Consider the following 26,254-nt stretch of genomic DNA (forward strand, 5'->3'; position numbering starts at 1 on the left):
GAGCATGACTGCTCTGACCATGGATTTCATGCCGGTTGCTTTGTGGTGGGAGGTACTGATCTGCTGTCTTGGAAGTTTGACAGCTTCCGCATGAAAAACTCTAGCCACATCTCTTTGGTCATCTGGGAGATATGCACAAAGTGAGTCCATTTTTTCCACAGAGGAAAAACTGGTACTGAGCCATCACGGCCTGATAGTTAGCTGATGAGTACATCCGTCGACCCAACAGATCCAATCTTCTACCTTCTTTGTCCACAGGTGATGCATGGACCGTTTGTGATTGTCCCTGCACCGACTCAACAATTATGGAATTGGGACATGGATGTGAATATTAAAAGGCTGTGTCCTTCTCTTGGACATGGTACAAGGACTTGGGCCTTTCTGAAGAGGGTGTCATTGAAGACGGGGCCTTCTACAATTATTGTACTGTTTGAAGGAGAGTCAGGAGAAAAGGAACTGCCGCCACCGGTTTTGATGATTCAGTATGGACAGCATCGAAAACTGGATCTTGGATGTGTTGCTCCAGTTGTTGAACATCAATCCCCAGAGACTCAGCCATTCTACTGACTTGCTCTGAGAAATGGAACATGTCCTCAGAGGGTGATGCTCCCTCTTGGTTTCCAGCAATATCGTCCAGAGAGGAGATGGAATGAGGTATAGATGAATACAGTGATGAGCTGGATTGGTAGTCATCAGCCAAATTATGAGGCGGTGATGGTCTATGCACCGCAACCGACGTAGAGTCTGCTGGTACTGTGGCAGAAGATGGTAATGGACAATCTGGTAACTGCATCCCATGCAACTGAGGTGATTTGTTCTTTGATGCCAGTTGGCTCCTTATTAAAGATGATGAGTGAAGAGGCACAAGCAATGGTGGAAGAAATCCATTCAATGTTGGAGGGTGAGATAAAGTTGGTGACAGAAAAGGCTGGTACGGAGCAGAGGTTGCTCCAAGGTATCTGGTGCAATCATAATAATTTTCTTGATCCTGAGAACAATGCTAGTCATCGAGGGTATAACCTGAGGTGGGAAAGACCATTCAGAGCATCAATCCCAGTCCCGCTGTGGAGATTGGGCCCTCTCCCTGTATTGGTGCCCGTACCAACGGTCTGCATTCAGCGATCTGAGGGACTCAGGGGAATGGAATCGATGTCTTGGTCTAGGCTCTGCAAATGGAGAATGAGGCTGTCGATCGCGAGATGGTGAAATCCTTTGGTCTCAACGCTGAGAAGTATCATCCAGCAAAGAAGACGCAGGCTGATGCTCTCGAGTTGGAGAGATTCCTCGATTCCGAGATGTGGGGGTGAAGACAGTTCAACAATTTCGCCCTCTGAAGCTGCAGAGACTGGCTCCAGTATAGGGGCGTTTGGTATTGTTTGGATCAGAGTTCAGTAATGGTGGTATTGGAACCTTTGCTTTTGAAGATTTAGCAATGTTTCTTTTGCTTTGTTTTTTTAAGCTTTCTCATCCAGATCTTGGATCTTCAGTCTTTTTAGAAAGCTTCTTCGCTAACGATAGTTAGTGAGCGTCCTAGAGTCGGCAGATATACTCGATCCGCAACAGGGACCGAAGACTGCGGGGAGGAGGGGTTGGACAAAAACATAGTGGTTGCCACCTTCTCCTTTACATGAGAGTCGGTCGATTTCTTAGAATCCACTGCCAGTAAGCCTTGCCTCCAAAGCTCCACTTTCAGTCTATCTGACCGGTTTCGCCTCACCTGCTTAGTAAAGGACCGGCAGAGCGAACAAGCCTTGGGTGGATGTGCCTCTCCCAAACAAAAAAGACAGAGGGAGTGAGGATCAGTTGGAGACAATTTGCTCCCACATTTCACACATTTGCAGAAAGGAGCCTTTGAGGCCATACGCTGCAAAGGCCGCAGCTTGTCACAAATAACGAAAAAAGGAGGAAGCCAAACTTTTTTTTTAAGATAACGAAGAAAAGAAAATTAAAATAAGCAGAAAAAGAAAAAAAACAAAGTCCTCAGCAATAGTGCAAAGTACTAAAACGCTCTCTAATTATGGATGAAGATCCCATAGAGGCCACCAGCTAGGCAACTGAAAGAGAACTGGGGGAACGGGTGGGAACACGCTGGAATGTTCACACTGGACAGTGGGGGAGGGTTCCCACCAAAAATGTTCCTCAGCTTTAGAAGTTTCCCGAGCGAGGTTCAGCACAGGCACAGAGCGCATACGTGTGATGCACAGAGACCACGAAGAACTTGAAATTGCTTTGTTTTAGGCTCTTTGCAGCCTAAGAAAGAGAAGGAATCTGAAGAGGAAGGCTCCCAAACCCACTTATGTGTTTCTCAACCGCCTCTTTGTGGCTTGGAAGGTGAGCGAACTCCTATCTGATAGCCTGTTATATGATGGTGCAACAAAATCACAATGCTTGCCATGTGGAGTCTGTATTAATATTTATATGTGTTTGCTGTGTTAAATAGAACCTAGGTAAGTTAGGGTTAACTGTTTGGAGGTGAGTGAGTGCCCCTTCATGGATCACTGCCTTGTTGTGGCGAAGGGGCTTGCGCAACTCAGTGAAGCCATAAGCTATGCCGTGCAGGGCCACCCAAGACAGACAGGTCATGACGGAGAGTTCTGGCAAAATGCGGAGAAGGAAATGGCAACCCACTCCAATATTCTTGCCAAGAAAACCCCATGGAACATATCACAAGGCTAAAAGATATGACGCCGGAAGATGAGCCCCTCAAGTCGGAAGGTGTCCAATATACTACTGGGGAAGAGCAGAGGGTATTTCCAAGTAGTGCCAGAAAGAGTGAAGCGGCTGGGCCAAAGCCGAAAGGACACTCAGCTGTGGATGTGTCTGGTGGTGAAAAGAAAGTCCAATGCTGTAAAGAACAATATTGTTTAGGAACCTGGAATGTAAGATCAATGACTCAAGGTAAGCTGGAGGTGGTCAAACATGAGATGGCAAGATTGAACATCGACATCTTGGGTATCAGCGAACTAAAATGGACAAGCAAGGGCGAATTTAATTCAGGTGACCATTATATCTACTACTGTGGGCAAGAATCCCTTAGAAGAAATGGAGTAGCACTCATAGTCAACAAAGGGGTGGGAAAAGCAGTACTGGGGTACAATCTCAAAAACGACAGAATGATCTCAGTACGAATCCAAGGCAAACCATTCAACATCACAGTAATTCAGGTCTATGCCCCAACCACTGAGGCCGAAGAAGCTGAGGTTGATGGGTTCTATGAAGACCTACAACACCTTCTAGAACTAACACCAAAAAAAAATGTCCTCTTCATCATAGGGGATTGGAATGCTAAAGTAGGAAGTCAAGAAATCAGCGGGATAACAGGCAAGCATGGCCTTGGTGTACAAAACAAAGCAGGGTAAAGGCTAATAGAGTTTTGCCAAGAGAACACGCTGATCATAGCAAACACTCTTTTCCAACAGCACAAGAGGCGACTCTACACATGGACATCACCAGATGGTCAATATCGAAATCACATTATGTCCTTTGCATCCAAAGATGGAGAAGCTCCATACAGTCAGTAAAAACAAGACCAGGAGCTGACTGTGGCTCAGATCATGAGCTTCTTATTGCAAAATTTCAGCTGAAATTGAAGAACGCAGGGAAAACCACTAAACCATTCAGGTATGACCTAAATCATATCCCTGATGAATATACAGTGGAGGTGAGGAACAGATTTAAGGGATTAGACCTGATAGACAGAGCGCCTGAGGAACTATGGACGGAGGTCCGTAACACTGTTCAGGACTCAGCAACTAAAGCCATCCCAAAGAAAAAGAAATGCAAGAAAGCCAAGTGGCTGTCTGATGAGGCTTTACAAGTGGCTGAGGAAAGAAGGGAAGCGAAAAGCAAGGGAGAAAGGGGAGGATATATCCAACTGAATACAGATTTCCAGAGGATAGCAAGGAGAGACAAGAAGGCCTTCTTAAATGAACAATGCAAAGAAATTGAGGAAAACAACAGAATGGGAAAGACTAGAGATCTCTTCAAGAAAATCGGAGATCTCAAGGGAACGTTTTGTGCAAAGACGGGCATGATAAAGGACAAAGAAGGCAGGGACCCAACAGAAGCAGATGAGATTAAGAAGAGGTGGAAAGAATACACTGAAGAACTATACAGGAAAGATCTGAATGTCCCTGATAGCCATTATAGTGCGGTCACTGAACTTGAGCCGCACATCCTAGAGAGTGAAGTCAAGTGGGCCTTAGGAAGCATTACTAACAACAAAGCTAGCGGAGATGACAGTATTCCAGCTGAGCTATTCAAAATCCTAAAAGATGATGCTGTTAAAGTGCTGCACTCAATATGCCAACACATTTGGAACACTCGATAGTGGCCACAAGTCTGGAAAAAGTCAGTTTACATTCCAATTCCAAAGAAGGGCAATGCCAAAGAGCGTTCAAACTACCGTACAATTGCGCTCATTTCACATGCCAGCAAGGTGATGCTCAAAATCCTACAAGCTAGGCTTCAGCAGTATGTGAACTGAGAACTACCGGAAGTACAAGCTGGGTTTCGAAGAGGCAGAGGAGCTAGAGATCAAATCATCAACATTCGCTGGATCATGGGGAAAGCAAGAGAATTCCAGAAAAACGTCTATTTCTGCTTCATTGTCTACGCTAAAGCCTTCGATTGTGTGGATCACAACAAACTGTGGGAAATTCTTCAAGAGATGGGAGTACCAGACCACTTTACCTGTCTCCTAAGAAACCTGTACAAGGGTCAAGAAGCAACAGTAAGAACCGGACATGGAACAACCGATTGGTTCAAAATTGGGAAAGGAGTACGTCAAGGCTGCATATTGTCGCCCTGCTTATTTAACTTATATGCAGAGTACATCATGAGAAACGCCGAGTTGGATGAATCACAGGTCGGAATTAAGATGGCTGGGAGAATTATCAACAACCTCAGATACACAGACAATACCACCCTAATGGCAGAAAGCGAAGAGGATCTAAAGAGCCTCTTGTTGAGGGTGAAAGTGGAGAGTGCAAAAGCTGGTTTGAAACTCAACATCAAAAAAACAAAGATCATGGCATCTGGCCCCATCACTTCCTGGCATATAGAAGGGGAAGAAATGGAAGCAGTGACAGGTTTTATTTTCTTGGGCTCCAAGATCACCACAGATGGTGACTGTAGCCATGAAATTAAAAGACGCTTGCTCCTTGGGAGGAAAGCTATGGCAAACCTAGACAGCATAGTAAGAAGCAGAGACATCACCTTGCCGACAAAGGTTCGTATAATCAAAGCTATGGTTTTCCCAGTAGTAACGTATGGCTGTGAGAGCTGGACTATAAGGAAGGCTGAGTGCCGAAGAATCGATGCTTTCGAACTGTGGTGCTGGAGAAGACTCTTACGAGTCCCCTGGACTGCAAGGAGGTCAAATCAGTCAATCCTAAAGGAAATCAACCCTGAGTGCTCATTGGAAGGACAGATACTGAAGCTGAAGCTCAAATATTTTGGCCACCTAATGCGAAGAGAAAACTCCCTGGAAAAGACCCTGATGCTGGGAAAGATTGAAGGCAACAGGAGAAGGGGACAGCAGAGGATGAGATGGCTAGAAAGCATCACCGATGCAATGAATATGAACTTGAGCACACTCTGGGAGAGAGCGGAGGACAGGAAGGCCTGGCATGCTATGGTCCATGGGGTCACGAAGAGGCGAACACGACTTAACAACTGAACAACAACAGTGAGTGAGTGAAAGGTGGGAGGGGCACGCGTGCGTGCGTGCACGTGTGTGCGGGGAGACTGAGTTTATAAAAGGCAGGAGCAGACAGTTGGGCAGACAGGGCCTTAGGGTTTAATGAAGTTACATCTAGATAGTGAAGTTGTGGGAACAGGAGTTAGAAGGAGTAGAGTAGGCAGGGTAAGGCCGAGAACTGAGTGATTAAATTATATGGATAATATCTCTTGTATTAAATAAAGTTTTGTTTTTAAATCATAAAATCACATGTCTTGTTCACCTTTATGTGCCACCAATAGTATTCATATTGCCTGGGTACTTCTGATTGGGTAAAGGGAACCAATTAGGTATACTGGGTGTCTCTTTTACCTGGTGAATTTAGGAGCTGAAACTCATGGGACAGTGAGGACAGCTGTCCCAAAGCAGAGGCAGACAGACCTGAGGGAGGGTTACATCACAGGTGGCAATTAAGGCATTATCTTGACCAGGGGGGCTGCGGGAGGATTCATTAGTCACACGGATGGAGGCTATTGGGAAGGTAGTTGTGGGTGCAGCCTGTTGGAGGACCCCTTCTGCAAATAGATGCTGCACAAATTGCAAGTCCAAGAAAATGGTGGGGTGTTTGGTGGGAAGAGGGAGGCTGGAGAGTTAGGCCATCCCAGTCTGGGCTGGAGGGTCCCCATGGTATCTTACATAAACTTTCTTTGTATCTAAATGCAAGACTTCAAATTTATCTCGGTTGAATGTCATATTGTTAGATTTGGCCCAGTGTTCCAGGCTGTCTAGATCCTTTTGAGCCTTGAGCCCAAATCTTTTAGGCATCGGCTATCCCTGCTAGCCTTGGTCACCTCCAAATTTGATAAGCAACCCTTCTACAGTCTCATTCAGGTCATTTATAGAAGTGCTGAACAGCCCAGGGCCTAGGACAGAGCCCTGTGGCATTCCGCTAGAGACCACCCTCCAGGAGGATGCAGAGTCTGAGTAGGCTGCTTAACCAACTGTTAATTTACCTAACAGTAGGAGTGTCTAACCCATATTTTACCATCTTTTCAACAAGGATATAATGGGAAATCTTGTCAAATGCTTTGTTGAAATCAAGATATACTACGTCCACAGCATTCCCATGATCCACTAAACTAGTTGCTCTGCCAAAAAAAGAGATACAGTTGGTCTGGCATGAATTCATTGGTCTGGCAATGAATCTTTGAAATTTAGATATGTTTCTTAGGATATATGAGCACAATAAACTGCCTTATACCCAGACAGAGCGTCGATCCATCTACTCAGTACTGTCTACTCTAACCAGCAGTGGCTCTCCATGGTTTCAGGCAGAGGTATTTCTCAGCTCCTCCAGTGCTGCCCAAGGTTCTTTTACTAGGAGGGCTGCCACTGAACAGTTGCGCACACACAGTGGCCAGGAACACTTCATGCCTTGCCTTCATGCCTTGCCTCTGGGCTTCTCAGAGACATCTGGTTAGCCATTCTAGGAAACGGGATGCTGGACTAGATGGACCTTTGGTCTGATCCAGCAGGGCTCTTATGATGTTCTTACAATAAGGTGGGGAATTGAACCCAGGACCTTTTGTATACAAAGCAGTAGTTCCAACATCAAGCTACAGCCCCTCCTCAACTAATAGTAGTCCACTAGTTAGAGAGTGCCCAACATGGAGGAGTAACAGATATTTCAGATATGATTGAAATGCAGCGGAAGCCTCACACTTCCTGTTTAATCTGCCACAAAGTTATTATCAAAATGGCCCATGCAACTACTGTCGAATTCATGTATGGCCTGAATAACTTCCCTTCCCTTCCTTCTCACTTCTTGCGATATGGAACTGTGTCAACTCCCTTGGGATTCTGAAAACCCAGTCTGAAGAAATGAAGACCTGACATTTGGACCGACCAATGAGCAAGGACAGACAACATTTATTCATTTAAAAATCAACAAACCCTTTGGTGGGACTTGCTTGTGTGTCAGACATATATATGCATTTCCTTTTGGGAGGCGCATCTTCCTCTTCATCAGATGAGCTCTCAACAGTAAGATCAATGACATCAACTTTCTTCTTGCTGACCTCACCGATGGGCATGGAGCATGGCTTGCTGACCATGGTGGAACCTGTAAGGTGCACAACCAATGGAGAAAACAGCTACAGCAACTCCTGTCTTGGAGAAGAGAGTGATGTCTACTTCTGATGGTAGTCTGAGTAAATATCTCTACTGAACTTTACAACAGGGGCAGGGAACCTGCAGCCGTCCAGATGTTGCTGGACTCCGATTCTCAGCACTCCTGGCTATGCTGGCTGGGGTTGATGGGAGTGTGTGTCCAACATCTGTAGGACCACAGGTTTGCTTTACAAAGTTCAAAGTGCTTTGTAACCGTAACTCCTTTCAAAGGTAAGCATGGTACCCCCTATGGCAGGCTTGTGGTCAAACTGTGCTCGAACAAAGTTGTTACCCTGCTTCTCTCTTTCAGGCAGGGCTGTACAACCCATGGTCTGCATATAGCCCAAGGTGTTATCTGTGCCCATGTATGACCAAAACGATCACTTAATCGCTGCAGCTGTGGCCTGTTTCCCAGAGGACACTCCAGAAACTAGCACTGCTTCCAGGTTTCGAGGGAGAGTAAATGAATATGCGTATGCATGTGTACGGGGTAAAAGTGTATTTATGTGTGTGTGTATATGTGCGCACACATGCGTGTGAGGCCCTTGGCCCCAACTGACATTCCATGTGGCCTTCAGGACCAAAAAGGTTATGCACCCCTGCTCTAAGAGAAGGTCTTCTCATGTTGAAAAATACAGCGTTGTTTCAAGATCTGATCCCCTGAGGACAGGAGAATAAAGACTGGGGCAGAATCTGTGGACCCAACTTATCCTTTCTTCTGTGACAGGCAATGTGGCAGGAGAAGCTGCAAATTCCACGCTCAAAGCCCAGAACCTGCACTCTTGCCCTCTACAGCCTACCAATGCCTCTTCCCTTCTTCCTTTTTTGACTTTCTTCAGTTAATGAGCAGTTGTAAAGAAAACTACTCATTCACTATGGAGGCATGAGAAGACTGGCCTTAGAGAGGAAGTGGGAAGGACCTCCTACTCCAGGTATTCAGCCAAGTCTTCCTTCATTTGAAGAATTCTGCCTCCTAGTGGATGGAGCTGAGAGCACCCCAGCATCCCAGGCTAGGACCATGTAGGGAGAAAGATTGGTATTTACTATGAAGATTTCTTTTTTGTTGGTGTGTGGAAGGTACCAGGCCAAGCTTTTACTCCTACTTGCTCAAGAGGCAGAAATCATGTAATTTAGTCACGGTCTTCTGGAGTAAATCCCTCCCAGTTCTGTACTATGGATAAGCTTATGATACAAGCCAGAAACTCCATGGTTATCCAGAAAATAGGCAAGGCAGAGAGGGGCAACTTCTTGGGGAGTATTTGGTGTCTCTGGACCATGATACAGGTCTGTATGTAGTTCATGAAAAGGATTAAGAGCTACTGGATGCCCTCCACACACCAACAATAAGAAACCTTATGGTAAGTACTAACATTCCTTTGTCACTGTGGGAGAATATGAAAAAAGCTGGGATATGAAAAAGCAGTGCAATAGCCTGAGTGAGATGAGTGGCTGCTTCGTAACAGAGGGAATATGTTTTGTAACGCTCTCTTCTCAGAAGCTGCCTCTGCGGAGGTATAGGTGTTTGGCTTGCGATGCTTCAGGAATGTATTTGCAGAGGACCAGGGGCACCCAAGCAGACAGAATCTTTGTTGACAGGCTGCTGAGGTAGCCACAGCCTTGGTGGAATGTTCCAAGATGCGGAAAATAGTTGTGCTGTGTTTGATTTGCTACAGCAATATACACCTTCATCTACCTAGCAATGGTGGAAGTGGATAACTTATTTCCCCACGGACACAGGGTAAAGGAAAACAAAACAATGTTCAATTGTCCGAACACTGTGTGTTGACTTAATATTTTAAGAGCTCTGCGCACATCCAATTTGTTCCAGAGGGGTTTAGTAGGCTCTCAAGTTTTGGAATAGAAGGAAGAATGGATTCCCAAGATCTCTGGAATAAGGGGTTAACTTTATATGTGCACAATACCTTCTTGCCTACATGGTATGAAGAAGGGGTCTTGTTTGTAAGGATCACTTTGTCCTTAGAAAAAACACACAACTGGTCTCTGACAGAGCGATTTTTTAGCTCTGAAACCCTACAAGTGGACATTATTTTCACCAGGAAAGCCACCTTGAGGGAAAGCAGCCTTAGCACCTCCCATTTAAGCAGCTTGAATGGGGGCGTCAGTAGAGCTCCTCGAGTACTGTGTGCAGTTTCCAAGAAGGGAGTCTGTGGTCCACTGGAGGGTTGATTAGGATGTTCCATGGAGGAATAGCCAAAGATGTGGATATATGCCTACTGATCTGGATCCTAGTTTACCAAACTGATGAGATCTGCCCTCTTAGTGTTAGGCTTGAGCCCCATTTGTAGGTCTGACTTTAGGAGTGGCAGTAGTTCCCCGAGGCCTGCTGTTCTGTGGTTAATCTTTTCTTTTACTTCAACCAGAGAAGGCTTTCCAAGTTGCTTTGTAGAATGAAGGGAGGCCCTCTGTGGATGAAAGGAATTATATGTAGCCCTGGATTGTCTGCGATCCTCCCTTTTTTGACAGCGTGGCATTGACTTATGTTTGTCCTGCGTCTCAACTATTATCTCTGAGCAGATATATTGATGGAATTCTTTGAATGGACCTGTTATTAGATTGGATCTGGATACTGCATCTTATGTTCCAATGCTTAAGCCAAATACAGCAACTAACAACAATATTGGCAGCCATAACTCTAGATGAAAATCAGACGGAACCAAAGGTAGCATCTGCCATGAAAGCAGAGGCTTTTGACAATTTCAGGAGGGGTCTGTGTAATTTTGCGGAACCTGGGCTTCAGTCTTCTAGGAAGTCCTCAAGCCAGAGGATTGAGGCTCTGGGAAAAAACTAAGTTGGCTCCGATTGCCAGGGCAGCAGCCTCATGGCCTTTTCATAAGACCACGTCTGAAAGTTTTTTTTCCAAATCTCTAAGGATGTGACAGGGGCATCTACTAGTGGAATCTAAAGGTCATGCATTGCAGATTGTTAAAGAGGGTCATACTTATGGGCTATGTGATTTGCTAGTTTACTGTTCAGCGGGGTTACCCATTCTGACTTTATTACCTCACTGAAGGATGGGGAGAGGGGGAGGAAAACACACTGAAGTGGTTTGGACTGAGAAGATTGAGGTACCCTTTGACAATAGAGCAGGATCCTGGGGAGGCACCTGCAAACCTGGGATAAAAGAGAGGTAAGAGGTTTTCACTGTAGAGGAGCCTAGAAAATGGTGATTTCTCTGTGATAAGAGTCCTGATCTGACTGCTCCTTCCTCATCTGAGGGGAGGGGGGATTCTAAACCATTTTTACTCAGTGCAATGCACTGTTTGATCTATACTAGACAGTGTCCAGAGGTGGAGTAAACTAATTATCATAGAATTCTTCAGATTTACTACAGAGAATTCAGCCTGATGTCACCACGTGGTGATCAGGAGATTCCATCAGAGGCATCTGAGTGAGAGGTACATGGGGAGTCTTGGGGTGTTCATGCCAGGGCCCCAATTTTAATCTCTTTTTCCCCTTGGGGTGGGGAGATTCAGGAGGAGGAAAGGAGTCCTGCCCCTTTTATGGGTGTGCTTTGTTGTTCTGCTTTTATGCAGCTGTTCAAGAATACCATTCATTGTAGCCTCAACTCTCTGAATGAATAGAGCATTGAGGGAAGATGCAGAGAAATGGGAAATTGCATCATTCTGGTCAGATACAAGTCTCAGATGCTGGGCTTTCCTGATGGGAAGCAGATCTTGGAAGGTTGTGGAGTTGCTTTCTAACAAATGTATCCCTACTGCCATACAGGAGCCATTGGGATTGTATAGATTACCCTCTGTTGCCATCTGGTGGCCTGCGAGCTGAATACCTTCACTTTGCCAGGGAGAACTGCAGATGGGCTGGAAGTTGTCTACTGGGACTGGAAAAACCTGAATGCGGGTGCTGCTGATGGGGGTGTTGCTCTACTCCAACCTGTGGGAGGCCAGAAGGAAGCCTGGATTCTTTGGTGGAGCTGTCAGTGAGACACTGCCCTTAGATGCCAGTTTGCCACTGAGTTGACTGGAGATGGAACGCCGGTCTTTTCAGCTCTTTTGCTGGGTCGTTTGAGGATTGTGCAAGTTGGGAGTTCCCTTTGTGGTTTGGCAGAGCAAACAAGTCTGATGTTTTGGGCACACAACTTTTTTTGCAGGCTTCATTCCAGAATGCTTCTCTGTTGATGCCATGAGAAGCCAAGATTCGAAGGAGAGAAGAAAAAATGAAAGTGGAGATTTCTTTGGTTTTTAAAACAAGAAGGAACCTCATGAAAGAGTCAGAGCATAAAACTAAGAGGCAAGAATGACAAAGGGTAAGCAGGTTAAAGGATATTTGAAAGGCCTGGCACAGATTTGTTCTCCGGGAACAGGGACGGGGCACGACAAAAATGTGTGTTGGGCTCCTGAACAAGGCAGGGAAGGAACTTGAGGAGCTTACTCCAGGGAGGCAGAAGTATATAAAAAAACCCAAGTCACCCTGCCTCTTCAGCAGGTAGGTGGAAAAAAAGCCCAGCCTGGATACTTTCACATGCCAACAAAGAAAAGTGTTTCATGGCCCAAGCCTCAAGTTACTTACTTTCTATTTTGGTGCACTGTGGGCCAACTACTTTCAAAGCTTCTTTCTTTGGCCTCATAGGGCACCACGAACCATCCTCCTGGAATTTGATCTCATCTACATCCGAACATTCATTTAGAATTTCCATAAAGAGCCTGGAAAATAGTATTAAATATGTTTATTAGTTTGCCTCCATTAATTATGCTGATAGTGCCTTTCAAAGATGCTTCCCATCTAAAAGGAGCTAAAGTATCCTCTCCTCATTCCAGTGGCTACTACTACTGTGAGGTACTACTTACCAGCTGGTATTACATCCTACCAGCATGCATTCTGGGACTGGACACTGGTAGTGGACTGCAGTGTTTTCAGGCTGGCAGGTATACAGGTTTGACCTAATGCTTATTTTATCAGAACTAGTTACATAGGGTGAATTTTTATGAATAGGATTTATTAAGATACCCTTGTAGACATTTACACGTTTGATATTTTGTACTTGTACTTTATGACCAATACCTTGAAACCAGGTTAATATTACTACACTTTTTAAAGTCCCATGTGAATCCTTGAATTCCACAAGGTTCAATATGAATTCTGATCGTGGGCTGTGTGTCAGGGCCCGGCTTCAGCACTGCAGCGGGCCTTGTAGGTTATAGCTAAGATTTGAGTAGAGGTAGCTTTGAAGGGCTTGCGCGCATTCAGCCTCTAGAATGTCAGAACTGGTGTGAGCTTATCTCTGTTGGTGTTCTTGGAGCAGAACCAGGGGGAGTCACCAATTCCCTGTCCACCTGCTGGTCTGGCCTTGGCAGGCAGGGAGGCTGGAAGCTGTCTGTGAGAACCTGACAGAGGTGGGGTGGGGTTTGCAGAAGGGTTGCCCAGGTTGAAGCGTCACTGCTGGAGGGCTGAGCAGTGACACCCTGTTTAGACAGGGACCTTGCTGAAAGGCCCTTGTCTGTCAAGGGATCTGGAGGGGGTGTCTTATAGTCACACCTTCCCTTTTAAGCTGATGCAACGGTGAAGAGCCTTTGCTAGGAACATCTCGTCTTCATTGCCCGAAGCCTTCTTTGTTTGGATCTATCATTGTCTGGGCTTTTGGAGGCACTCTGCACGTGAACTGGAACTTTGGATTGTTAAGGACTTGCCATGAAAAGTACTGCGAGGCTTTTCATAGACTTCAACTCTTGTTGCTGTGGATTGTATGTGTCTGTTTGACATCAGCTCAGCGTTCTGGCAGGCTGGGTTTGTTCTACAACTTTTGGACTTTCCTCTGCCTGGACGCATGCAGTGTGGAGTTACCAATGCGAAAGAGGTGGAACTGAACTCCCTGCGTGTCTGGGTTTACCCTTCCTTTGATCTGGATAGGCCTTGACCATGTAGCCTGGAGTTATCAACAAAAGATTCAAAGTTGGACTCTCTATGGGTGTGGCTTGTTTAAGCCCTTCCAGACATTATCCCTTGATTGCCTGATGGGTTCATTCCAGGAATCATTCCCTTTCCATGTCCGGGGTTGGAACCTCGTAAAAGGATTGCCTGGGTTAGGTACCCAGGAATCCAGAGTCCCTTCCCTTGAGTTCAGAACTGTGGAGAATGACAACGGGAAACCATGTTGATGAGGATCTCAGTCACGGTAGTAGTGTTTAGCTTTGGACTGTTCTGGAATTACATAGAGCCTATAGCAACTGACCATCAGCTATATGATTTCTGAAGAGTGTAACCATTAAGCTTTTGCCATGGGATTTCCTGCAATAAAGAAATCTCACTGATTTGGGTGTCCAGTGTCAGATTGCCTGAGCGTGTGCGCTGGGGGGATTGGGGAGCCTGACACTGTGGAACCAAATCATAGGATGAGGATCCATGTGGTTCTACACTCATATGTTAAGTGCATGTCATCTCACAATCACATAAAGCCACTCACAGACTTCAGTATGGAGCAAACAAAGATTCACGCCAGGCCTGTAGCCTTAGAAACTGGTTGGTAATATAAAAGGTTATAAAACCTTTTGTCACAATACAACACTGGGCCCATATAAATATAATGCTGGTGATCACTTAAGTCCCCAGCTTCAAACTACCTAACAAGTTTCAGATCTGGGCACTAGCCCTTTTATCGCTTTAAATCAGTAGAATGTTTCTGGAAATATACAATGCTAGTTCCTTGATTAAATAGCTCAAATTCAGCAACTACTTTTACCGTTCTAAGATGACAGCTATCTCCCAAAAGCAAGGTATTACATTCTTTTCTTACCCATCTAAGATGAGACTCTCATATGCAGCTTTCTTGTCACACACAGGACATATCCAGGTAGGTTTCTTTTCATTCATTTGTAGATAGAGAGCAGCATCAAAGCACTGCAGGTGGGTACATGTACCAGCACGGCAGGGAATTGTCAGCCTCATTTTCCCCAGCTGGAGACCAGGTCAGGTAGAGACAGTAAGAAGTGATAGTGGGGAGAGGCAGAGTTGGTAATGGAAAAAGGGGGGAAATCCATTGTCAGAGAATGGAACCAGATGGGCTTATTTAAAAAAAAAAATAACACCACACAAGACAAGAGAAGGTTTTGCCCGCAAAAGCTTAAAGCAGAGATCCTCACGTACCCAAAACCTACAGCGTGGATGGACAGGCTTCCTAGGGAAGGTGCAAACTCCTTTTTGATCCATCTCCACCCAAGTTACAGCACTCCTGCCCAGCAATCACATTGCCTCCCACATCTGATCCATGAGACTTAGGGGGAGGAAGGTTTCAGTTATAAGACCTTCCATCAGGAAGAAGTGTTGTATAAAATGCCACATATACCTCTGATAGCACTGTAAAACAATAGGGTGCATGTGTAGATCAGAGGCTTGTATACTCCACAGACCTAATCAGAGAAGCATTCTGTCAGTGGAGGCTGTGACAGCACACTAGAAATGTGGTCAACTAGAATCCTTCCAACAATGCGTTTGAGTGACTCAAATGTCTTAGGGAGGCTCTCAGTAACAGAGACAAAGAACTTTTGACATCTAAATTAGCAGTACAGGCTTATAAACATATGAAACTGCCTTATACAGAGTCAGAACACTGCTTCATCTAGCCCAGTATTGACTACTCTGACTAGAACCAGCTTCCAGAGTTGATTTCCAGCCTGGCTACCCAAGAGGGGGAAGTAGGGCCATTCCACCAGCCCTGCTGAAGACCACCCCCATGAAGGCTCTTCTTCCCTCAATTGTCACCACCAGCAGCCATTCCAGTAGGCTGTGCTGGGGGGTGGAGCTATTCTACCAGCTCTGTTGAAAGACTTCGTTTCCCCTCCCTATTCCCTTTTCCTTGTATCTTGTGTCTTTTAGATTGTAAGCCTGTGGGCAAGGACTGTCTTCTTTTACTGATTATTTGTAAGCTCTTCCAGGAGCTTTTCTGGCTGAGGAGCGGAATAAAAGTACTCTAAATAATAAGATCATTTTTAGCTGAAAATGCTAGGGAATGAACCCAAGACCGTTTATATACAAAGCATGTCTATCACAGGACTATGGTTCCTCCCATCTAGAATTTTTTTTTTGGTAGAAGTTTGTTATCGTACACATAAAGGACAATTCTAGACTTCATTGAAATGAGATGTAGTAATATTTTATCAACCTTCTCTTAATATTTTAGGGGGCTTTCAGTTCCACCCTAAAAACCCGAACTGCACATAAATATGCTAACTATAGTAACTCGGCATACACAATTACTGACATGCTTATTTGCAGAGCCCACCGACCAAGTAAGCTTAACCAAAACAAAGGATTTCCCTGTTTCTCCAGCTTTACTTACAGGACACATCAGTGATACCCGCAGACTGGTGGTGGCAATTTCACTGTCTGGGTCAGCTGTAAGTTTTTCTTTAACTATTATTGGGAGAGGGAGGGGGAGAGAGAAGATTAGAAAATAGAATTACTGTCTTAGTAAAATAAAATGCCAATCTGGTTACTCAACCACTTCAGAGAAGTTCATCGACTACTTATTTCATCTATTTGTAAATCCAACATAAAACAAGAAATTTGATAAAACTGCAAAGTTTTATGCTACAGCACTTTTGAAGACCAACCACACAAATTTAATACTGCAGGGGTAAACTACCTTTGTGGGCACATGTGGAATTTTGAGGGTGCCATGGGCGCCAAAACAAAATTGGCCGTGTATGGCCGTATGTGATTGGCAAGGCGACGCGCACCCAAGTGGTTAAGGTTTGGAAGATTTTATTTATTCAAAATTGTATAAAATATAACATAAAATTTATAAAACATATAAAATGCATAAAACACCCACTCATCCCTCTTCATTCTCTCCTACTCGCACACACACACACGTAGTAACAGAAGGAGCAACGGCAGTAAAATGCATTTGTTGGGAAGTGCAGCAAGTAATAGCGACAGGGAACAAAAGGGAAGATGAGAAGGAGGATAATCTGGAGTGGTGTTGGTGGCAAAAGGTCTGGTGGGCACAGTGGGGGCGGGGAATGCAGGTGCTGTACCACCATCACCTACACTACTGGTTTCCCACTGAGAATACATTTCTAACATCAAGTCAGTAACAAAGGTAGGGAACCTGTGGCCCTCCAAAAGTTGATGGACTAAGCTCCCAGCATCCTTAACATTTTCTCCCAAGTTCTGACAATATTCTGGTCCTTCTCAAGTTTAGTCACATGGGACTTCAAGAACTACTCTGATGAGGAGGCACCTAACTTGAGCAGGAGGGTGCTGTTGCACTCTTGTTCTGTTTGTGGGTTTCCCATGGGCATCTGGTTGGCCACTGTGGGAACAGAATGCTGGACTAGATGGACCTTGATGTGATCCAACATGGCTCTTCTTATGTTCCTAACTTCTTTTATTGGAGTAATTACACTGGAGAAACCTAGAGCACATTATGAACAGGTCACTGAAAGAAAAACACAAGTATCACTCTACTCACTTAGTGCCCGGGAATGATCAGGGTTTCGAATACCTTTCATTTTTAGCCTCTGTAACAACATTGCTGAAGTGAGCTGGCGTACAAGGTAGACAGACATCGAGTAATTCTACAGGGGGGAATGTTATGACAGAATGAGAAGGTCCCAAGATATCACAGAGAATTAAAAAATCTTTATTTACAACAGACACAGAGGACATCATAGCAAGTTAAACAAAAGCTAGAAAGAGTATTTCATGAATATGTTACTTCTGCTTTTTATCCAACACAATTCTGTATTCTTTTACATGACGACATTTTGTAGCATACAAAGAGCTTTCAATTTACCTTTCCAATTTCAGATGCCCAGGAAATAGAAATCTGGTTTGGCACTGCGGAGGATAGCCTGACTAAAGATGTAATATTCAAGGGGCGTCCAGGTCTCTTTTGCTCAATCCCATTTTTAGGTGGCGGAGCATATCCCTGAAAAGCATAGGAACAAAAGTAATATGGCTTATTTCTAAGTATGAATGCAGAAGACTGCAGCATGACAGTGCAATCCTACACAAATCTATTCAAAAGTAAGCCCCACTGAGTTCACTACAACTTATTCTCAGGTAAGTGTGTAGAAGACTGCAGCCTTAGTTACTTAAAACAGCTTTGAGGAGGGAAGAAAGGGCCACATCACTTTTTAAAAGAAGTTCCCTGTGACAGACATTTGGGGTTGTCAGACTTCTAAAAGCATAGCTATGGGAAAGCAAACTTGGATACAATACACACAATACATGTTTGCCAATCTTTCCTTGAAATCAGAGAAGAAAAATTGGAACAAGACATTCCAAGGTGTGAAAATAGGACTTCTAGATCTACTGTGCAAATAATTTTTGTAATGTGTCAGTTCACAGAATTCTGCAATTCTAAATACTATAGTGATCCAGTTCAATGACCTTAATCCCAGGGATATTTAGGTGTGAAGTTGTGTGACATTACCCCTTTGTGTTGGCAAGTCAGGATTGCAAGAAACTTTGGTTCATGCAGAAATCCTATTCCAATATCTTACCGGCAATGGAAAGAGTTTCCCATTTACTTTTATGCACAAACTACTAGGGTAGTTATCTTCTTGAAGGCAGCTTGTTTCTGCCAGGCACAACCTATTTGCAGAAGAGAAATGGCAACATAAACATAAGTTTAAATGCACCTCAATTAAAAGACGCATTTATACACTAATGTAAATAAGTTACGTCACCTCAGCTGAACTTGCACAGTATAATCCCTTCTGCCTCCTGGCAAAAAGTCCCTGTTGTAACAAAATTATAAGTTAGACAATTTTAAGATTACCTTTCAACTCCTGATTTGTAACACAACCGTTTTTTAAAAGAGCTTTAAGTATCTGCAGCCACAGTGTGATCTACTTATATACATGCTTACTATGGGCAGCTATTTACACAATGCAAAAGGTCAAATGTAACCATATTCCATAGGCAGCAACGAGTGAAGCTATTTGCAAACAACACATGGCCAGCCTTCACGGTTGCAGAGATAAACCTGCAGGCAAGCTGACAAATGTGCTCTAAAGAAAAACCAAATTTATTAGTGTTTCCAAGTGCCATTACTGCTAGGTCCATTTATTGTATTTGAGGCAGTCACAGAGTGAAGCCAAAGTGCTATAGATCTACGCATCATGAATCATCACTCATCATATTCTCATTAACTGCATATAACTCGACTTTCAAGTTAGCTGCTGTCATCCAGTTTCATGTTTCCAATGGAATTCTCATTTCGAAACATGCTGCCATCACTTTGTGTAGCCTGGCAAAATAAGTCCATGCATGCTAAAAGACTGTTAAGTGCAAGTCAGGGAACTATTTTGTCTAGAGGTAGCTTTTAGGATGCTGAGTACCCAGCAGGTATTTGCCACTTTACATGGAAGAAAGGATGCCCAAAATAATTTCCCTTAAAGTTCCACTCTCCTGCAATTCTGCTAAAAAAGTTGACCAAACTATACATGAGGAAATTCAGGCTAAGCACTCTGCCATTACCTGGAAATGCAGATTTCTCTCACTTGTTGAGGTGTTAAAGCAAAGATAAAGAACTTCTCTTGGAATCTCTGAATGCTGCTCTGTACTAAAGAGACACACAGAAAAGATGTTTTAGCTGTGATAATCCACTGACAAAGTCCAGAGACTGCAGAAGGCAGTAAAGAGGTAAGAGTCCACACCTCCCCATTCTGTAAGAACACAGATGGCCTTAAACTAACTGAGCTGTCGCTGAACAGCTTTCAAGTCTTCAGCACAGATTAAATGCAAAAATCTTACATCTGCATTTAGATGACTTTAAGTGTTCACCTAGTACGATCAGTTCCCAAAACTATGATATTTTGTATTCTTCAGTAGCTTGGCAAGCCAATAGCTTTATAGTTATCATAACAGAAGACAGCTGTGGCACCTTGGGAGTTGACATGATGTAACTGGTATTAACTGAGGAAGCTGAGCCCTAAATACAGATGGTTAAGTGATTTGCTGTGCTCAAACACTGAAATAATTCCACGGATAGAATTCTGTTGGTCATTGGATAGTCACATATCAATACAGCCAAGCACGCAGGATGTACACATTTAGTGACTTAAACCTAATATATTCTTGCAAAAAAGATAAGTTAGTTGGACCAGGGTACTTAAGACTGTGTTAATGTCAAAATTAATTTTTAGATTGCACATATGTGCACTCAGGTTCCTTGATGCTCTTGCATTCCTTCAGCTCTAGTATGGCTTGCATGCATCCCTCTTTCCCCGCCACCCACAAACTCAGATAAAGGAGAGCAAGATAGGGGAGCCAAGAGCAAAAGGAGAAGGAGGAGGGAAAAATGAGGGACAAGCACCAGTGGAGATGGGGACAAATAAGACAAAGCTCAAGAGAGAGAGGCGGGGGGAAGCAGAAAGTTATGAAGTGAGGGGAGGGAAAAGGTTGAACAAATAACAAGAGAATTCTGGAGATTGGAACAATAAGAGGACCTGTAGTTTGCAGTCTTAGAACACTGAGAAGGCACACTTTATTCTTGGTGAGGGGGTCCTCAGGCACCACCCCTCTACAGAGGGAGAACCATCCCCAGTACCAAATCCTGATCCAACAGCTCCCCTCAGCCACAGGCTCAGGTAATACACATACAAGGGATACACTGTGACATTTTACTGCAGGGGCCCATTTGCTTATCTTATTTACAGCAGTGTTGGTTGAGGCAAATTAACACAGGATCAATTCAGACACCACACTAAATCACACTCAAGGACACTTAACTATGATTTGCCATTATACCAAAATTGGCAAGCCACAGTTACAGCTATTGCTCCTCCTCTGGTGGGCATGGCTCCTTAAATATAGGAGTTGAGCAGATGTAAAATTAAAGCAGACAAGCAGTTCTAAACCACTGTTTGCCTGCGCATTTGGAAGCTCAAACCATAATTTGAGGTCTAAACTATGGTTGGGGCAAACCACAGTTTGGCTGAATTTAGTCACTGTGGTACTTTGTTTTTGCTGAAGTTTTACATGGTTCTTGTCAGATTCATAAATTTCAGTGTACTTCATATAGTAAAAGGACTGTCATTCAAGTTCTTCACACTTAAGAGCACTGATGGACCTCAGATGAACCTACATGTCTGCACAACTTGTGCTGCTAAGAAGCGTATGTTATAACATGATAGCTAGGTACTAACTTCTTGGTTACAACTTGTGCCCCAGGGTTGTTGGTTTTTTCCTCTTTTTGTTTTTGCAGCATCACGTCCATTGTGTGTTTTACATGTCAGTTTTCTACAGGGTTTAAAAAAAATGCTTGCACATACTTTTTTCTATGTCTTCAGTTACCTTTGATCCTTTCTGGCACTGACCACTACGCCCCAGTGTTTTTCCTGGGCTTATATGCAAACCTGATGTGGAGGTTTGATGCCTACAGAGGCAAAAGGAAAAAAGAGTCAGGCTTGGAGGCCTGGAGTTTTCTGTTGGGAGGGGGTAACACTGAGAGGAGTAGTTTCATTTCTCCTGTTAAGTGTCAGTTTCATTTCTTCACCTAAGTTTCATTTCTTCCGGTTTGAAGCGGTACTTTCGGTTTTTAAGGAGGAGGGTATATAAAGACAGCAAGAGCGCCAGTAAGAGTCAGAAAGATCAGACTACAGCCAAAGCAAGAGCAAGGAAGAGAGACAACCAGAGCCTGAAGAGAGAGCAGAGTCTGAAGAGTGAGCAGGAAGAAGCAGCCTAGAAAAGTCTAAGGACAGCTAGGGTAGAGGAACTTGCATTTAGCAACTTTTATTTTCTTTTAATGCCTTTTGTATCACTCAGCTCTAATGTGTAAATATCTTTAATTGTACTGTGTTTGCTTTAATTCTACTAATAAACTGTTGTGGTTAAACCCTGTGTCTAAAGTGTCAGTTATCCCATGTCTACAGCCTGAACCCCACATTACTAGGAAGGGGAAGTTTAAAAGAAGGAAGGTGGGACTCTTAAGGAGGCAAGAGATCCTTAAGGAGCTGCTCAGGGTGTCCAGGTCATAAGGGGAACCTTGGCACCTTGTTTTTGACATTTGTCCCTTACAGAAGTAAAGTTATGGCACATATTTTGTGCTTTACAGCAATGGATTGATTTAAGCATTTGGTGTAAAATATGTGGGAAACTTTAGTCATGCTGAAGTGATACACAGAGAGCATTTTAAAAGCTTCTTGGCATATACAGCACATGCAGTGTGGCCACTACTTCCAGATTATGTAGGAGCTGTGCACATGGTAAGGAACCTTTAAATACTCCTGACAAGAAATTTCAGCATGAATAGTGGCTCTCTCTCTGCCTTGCTAAATCACCCAAGTTATGTTGTTACATTTTAACACTTACCTAAGCTTGTAGGTTTAATAAGAACATCAAGTACATCATAAAATGGAAGGCTTTTCAGCTGAACATCAGGATGCACTGGTGGAACTGGAGGCGATGGCTGCTGCATCTCAAAGCGAGGCTTTGTATCCTGAAGTAGCACTGAACCAAGAGGCGAGGAAGGGGATTGAGGAGTAACTGAAGTAGAGGGGATTGGATGTAGTCCAGCAACAGCCAAATCAGATTCCACAGGAGATGAACTACTGTCCAGATTGAAGACTGAAGGTTTTATAGCAGACAAGTCTGAAAGACCTTCTATTGTCCTAGGATACCGGCGTCGGTAGAGTTCTCGGATCTTTATCTGAACTGCTGGGCTGCAGCCACTCTTCAGCAAGTGCAATGCCCTCATCAGGAGGTCATGTTTGCGCCCACTTTTATTACGTCCAGCAAAGCCTAACAGCACTTGAAGTTCAGAGACCCGAAAACTTGATACCATATTCTAAAAGAAAACACAGATTAACACCATGTCAAAACATGCACAATATATTGAATCAATGGCACTAGACATACAGGTACAAAACTGTAAAATAAAAAGAGATTGCAAGTGTTGTTTAGGAGCTCTCTTTCTCCCTCACTCCTGAAGTTTTTCCTACATCATACAATATTATGCCATATCATGTATAGGCAGAGTTGCAGTCAAGCCTTTGTGGTTTAGTCTCGCCTAACTCACCCAATAAAGTCACTGAAGCACAGACTGTACTGGCATGGTGATGTGGCTGTGAACCCACCCATGTTATGGAAGCAGATGAGAAGATATTCCAGCACATGCATTTATGACTATCCATATCACCTCTGAACTAATAATTTAGATAAATCAATGCATCTCCTATTATGATAGCAACTCCACTAGTAAAATACCAGTTGCAACTGAACTGAAATAGGTATTACAAAAGGATATTAAAAACTCCAAAGGCAACTTCTGGCTGAGCATCTTCCCTTTGTTACAGAAAACATGATCAACACACTGTGGAAATATTACAGAAAATATAAGTTGCATCCTGTGGAGGGTGGCATCTTACACGACAATGGCTGAATCAAAAGGGATTTGTTTTAGAGAATCATAGAATTTTAGAGTTGGAATGGACCTTACAGGTCGCCTAGTACAACTGTCTGCTCAATGCAGCTACAGCATCCTTGTCAGCTCGCTGTAAAGCCTTTGCTTAAATACCTCCACCAAAGGAGAGTCCATCACCGCCCAAGACAGTGGTCTGGTTTGCATGTAATGGCAGAGTTGCGTGCCACTGCCATTTTGAATATGCAACCTCTGATTGGCTCAACTGGAACTTGTTCTGTGACATGTGAACCTGGACGCTATGGGTTAATCCACCCGAAGTTAACCTACAATTAGTTGTTAACCATGATTTGCCGCCTCTATGTGTGAACAGGGCCAGTCTGTTCTACTGTGAAGCAGTTCTTACTGATAGGAAGTTTCTCCTAATATTTAGCCAAAATCTGCTTCCTTGCCATTTTTACCCATTACTTCTAGTCCTGCCCTCCAGAACAATAAAGAACAAGTCTGCTCCTTCTATGGAACCCTTCAGAAAGTTGAAGACAGCTATCATGTCTCCTCTTAATCTTCTCTTCTCCAAGCTAAACATACCCAGCTCTTTCAACTGTTCCTTGGTTTCCTCCACCATTCTACCCTCTTCTGGACGTTTGTCGCTGCCCTTCTTAAAAAGTGGTGCCACTCAAATACAGGACTAGATTTTCAGAGAGTTGGGAAAATGCAAGTCATCATCAGCTTTTGAACACAAAAGTTCAACTGAACTAGTTACCACAATAGACCTTATCTCCTTTGTTTCATCACATTCTTTAAGAACCACCTACACTGTTCCGCCTGTGAGCCAAGTTCAAATAACAACGGCAAATGAAGAGGCATGCTTGGTAGCTATCCTACAAGTGTTAAACTTCCCATCCTTAGAAATCAATCAATGGATGCCCTTAAATATTTTTGGGAGCGCTGGACAATTTTCTTATTCTATCTGGCTTTTAACACCTGCAGTTAAGTAGGCATGAGGTTTTACATCTATACTAAGACTAAACATTTTAATGTCTATACTAAGTGTACAAAGTAACTGAAATAATCACATATTCTTCTCCTGTTTAACCCTATCTTTCCTCTGTGCTTTTCTAGATCATGCGGCAGAGTACCTCTCCTGTCATTCTGTGTGAAGTGCCATGTACATAGATGGTGCTACGTTGGTGCTAATAAAAACAACGTTTAATTGAATTGTTTTCATAATCCATTACCTGCTCCAAACCAGTGGGAAGGGGCAGAAGCTGAAATAAATGCTTTGAGAAAGCTTCCTGGTTGTTTCTTTACACTTGAAACTTCAGCTTTTTTCAACCAGAGATGCGAAAACTCCCAACTACAGTGAGCTCTCTGCACATTCAGCGTTTTAAAGTAGAGTCTCACCGAGAATATCCTCTTTAGTATTGTGCTCTATATATGCTTAGATACTGTAACTAGTTGCCCACATTATAACCAATACAGAGATCATAGGCATTATCACAACCACAATATAGTAGTTTGGCCATTACCATTTTTACTCTTATCTACATCCTCAAGAGCAATGGAACTGGACATCCAGGCAACAATAGAGACGCAAAGATATTGGCAGCTTTAGCTAGAACTGGTGCTGCACACATAAGAATTGATTATTTACGAAGCACCAATGCACATAAATATACAGAACATAAGCAAAGGCACACAGGCCCATTACCCTAAGGAGATTATTAGCTACGTTTCAACAGTAGGGGACACAGAGTAGGAGATTTAACGAAAGACATGGAAAGATGCAAGTTGCTGAGCATCACCAATGAAGCTATCTATGTGAACTCCTAGGTAAGGAGTAGAGCTTGCTCCAGTGAAGAATTACACCACAGATGACCCCGGCAGATACAAACTTGAAAGCTATCATGTAAACAAAGCTGGATGCATAGATCAAAGTAATAACATTTAACATTTGTGTGCCATGTTCAAGTGATCAAAGTACATCATATAAAAGGTAAGCCAACACCATTATCCCCAATACTGCAGATGGGGGAATGAGGCTTAAAGTCTTCTCCCATGGGTCACCTAGCAAATTCATGGCAAAGTGAGATTCAAACTGCGCTCTGTCTCTTAGCCACTATACTACATCAACTCATGTATATAAAGCAATCTGAGGAAATGAGCATAATCTTATATATTTTCCTTGTTCTATGGTGTCTTTGACATATCTGTCATCTACTTTTAAAATGCATATTCATTTTAAATAGGAATAGCAGAAAACATGAAGAACCATGTATACTATCTAAATAATAGATGTTTAAGCCAAATGTCTCTATTCCCACTTCTCTGGTTCAATGCCTGTAAACAAAAATGGTAGAAGTTTAACATTTTGTATTGCTCTTACGATGTGTCACTCTGATTCCACAGAAAATTGTAGTGTATTTTAATTTCTTTCCTTGCAAAAAAATTAAAAGAAGAAAGTGAGGAAGGCTACCATGGCAGTTTTCAGAATTGGGCCTGGGTTGTACATCACAGTTAAGTCAGAATTTTGTGAAATTCTGACTTACCATGAAGGCGTAAATGCACTGGTGTATGCTGCTCTATCACTCCCACTTGGCTCCTCCTATCAGTGGGAGAGGCTAAACAAGCCACTGACTCTCCATCCATAGACTGTTTAGGGTGATATTCAAACTGGGAACTTTGGCTTTCTCCTCTAACAAACCAGAATCATAAGCCAAAGTTTGTTCTTGGCTTATGACTTTGGCTTGTTAGGAGAGGAGAAAACCAAAGTTTCCAGTTCAGTTATCATTCTAAATAGACTATGGATGGATGGCTCTGGCTTCTTTATCCACTCCCTCTGGCAGGAGGAACCAAGTGGGAGCAAGCGGAATGTACCAGCACACTTGTTCATTTGCAGCAAGCCAGTTTTTTAAAAAAATGTTGACTTACTGTGATATCTGAACATGGTTGTCTTTTTAAAAAACCTGCATAGCTATATTGCAGGAATAAATAAAAATCTAACATGCAATGAAGTTCAAATTTAACAATAGTTAGGCAGGTTGCTGACAGACAAGAGG

The 26,254-nt window shown here is 43.4% G+C and overlaps 1 protein-coding gene across 8 annotated transcripts in view; it reads right to left on the reverse strand.

Moving 5' to 3' along the window:
• Positions 1-26,254, reverse strand: part of PIAS2 (protein inhibitor of activated STAT 2) — a 55,002-nt gene that overhangs the window by 17,345 nt on the left and 11,403 nt on the right. For 7 of the 8 annotated variants that reach the window (XM_084832865.1, XM_084832863.1, XM_084832867.1 and 4 more), the window contains 10 exons: positions 22,148-22,622; positions 19,313-19,397; positions 18,520-18,570; positions 18,334-18,424; positions 17,622-17,756; positions 17,298-17,403; positions 16,161-16,234; positions 14,619-14,779; positions 12,398-12,531; positions 7,634-7,802 (listed from right to left, as the gene is read on the reverse strand). In XM_084832865.1, coding sequence (XP_084688991.1) covers positions 7,634-7,802; positions 12,398-12,531; positions 14,619-14,779; positions 16,161-16,234; positions 17,298-17,403; positions 17,622-17,756; positions 18,334-18,424; positions 18,520-18,570; positions 19,313-19,397; positions 22,148-22,622 — 1,481 coding nt within the window. Of the gene's footprint in view, positions 1-7,580; positions 7,803-12,397; positions 12,532-14,618; positions 14,780-16,160; positions 16,235-17,297; positions 17,404-17,621; positions 17,757-18,333; positions 18,425-18,519; positions 18,571-19,312; positions 19,398-22,147; positions 22,623-26,254 lie in introns of those variants that run through there. The other variant, XM_084832868.1, reaches the window with a different exon arrangement.

This window comes from Heloderma suspectum, chromosome 2 (assembly GCF_057233095.1).
Source record: "Heloderma suspectum isolate Gila_16-S chromosome 2, 16-S_ref, whole genome shotgun sequence".
In the NCBI taxonomy this organism is placed as follows: Eukaryota; Metazoa; Chordata; class Lepidosauria; order Squamata; family Helodermatidae; genus Heloderma; species Heloderma suspectum.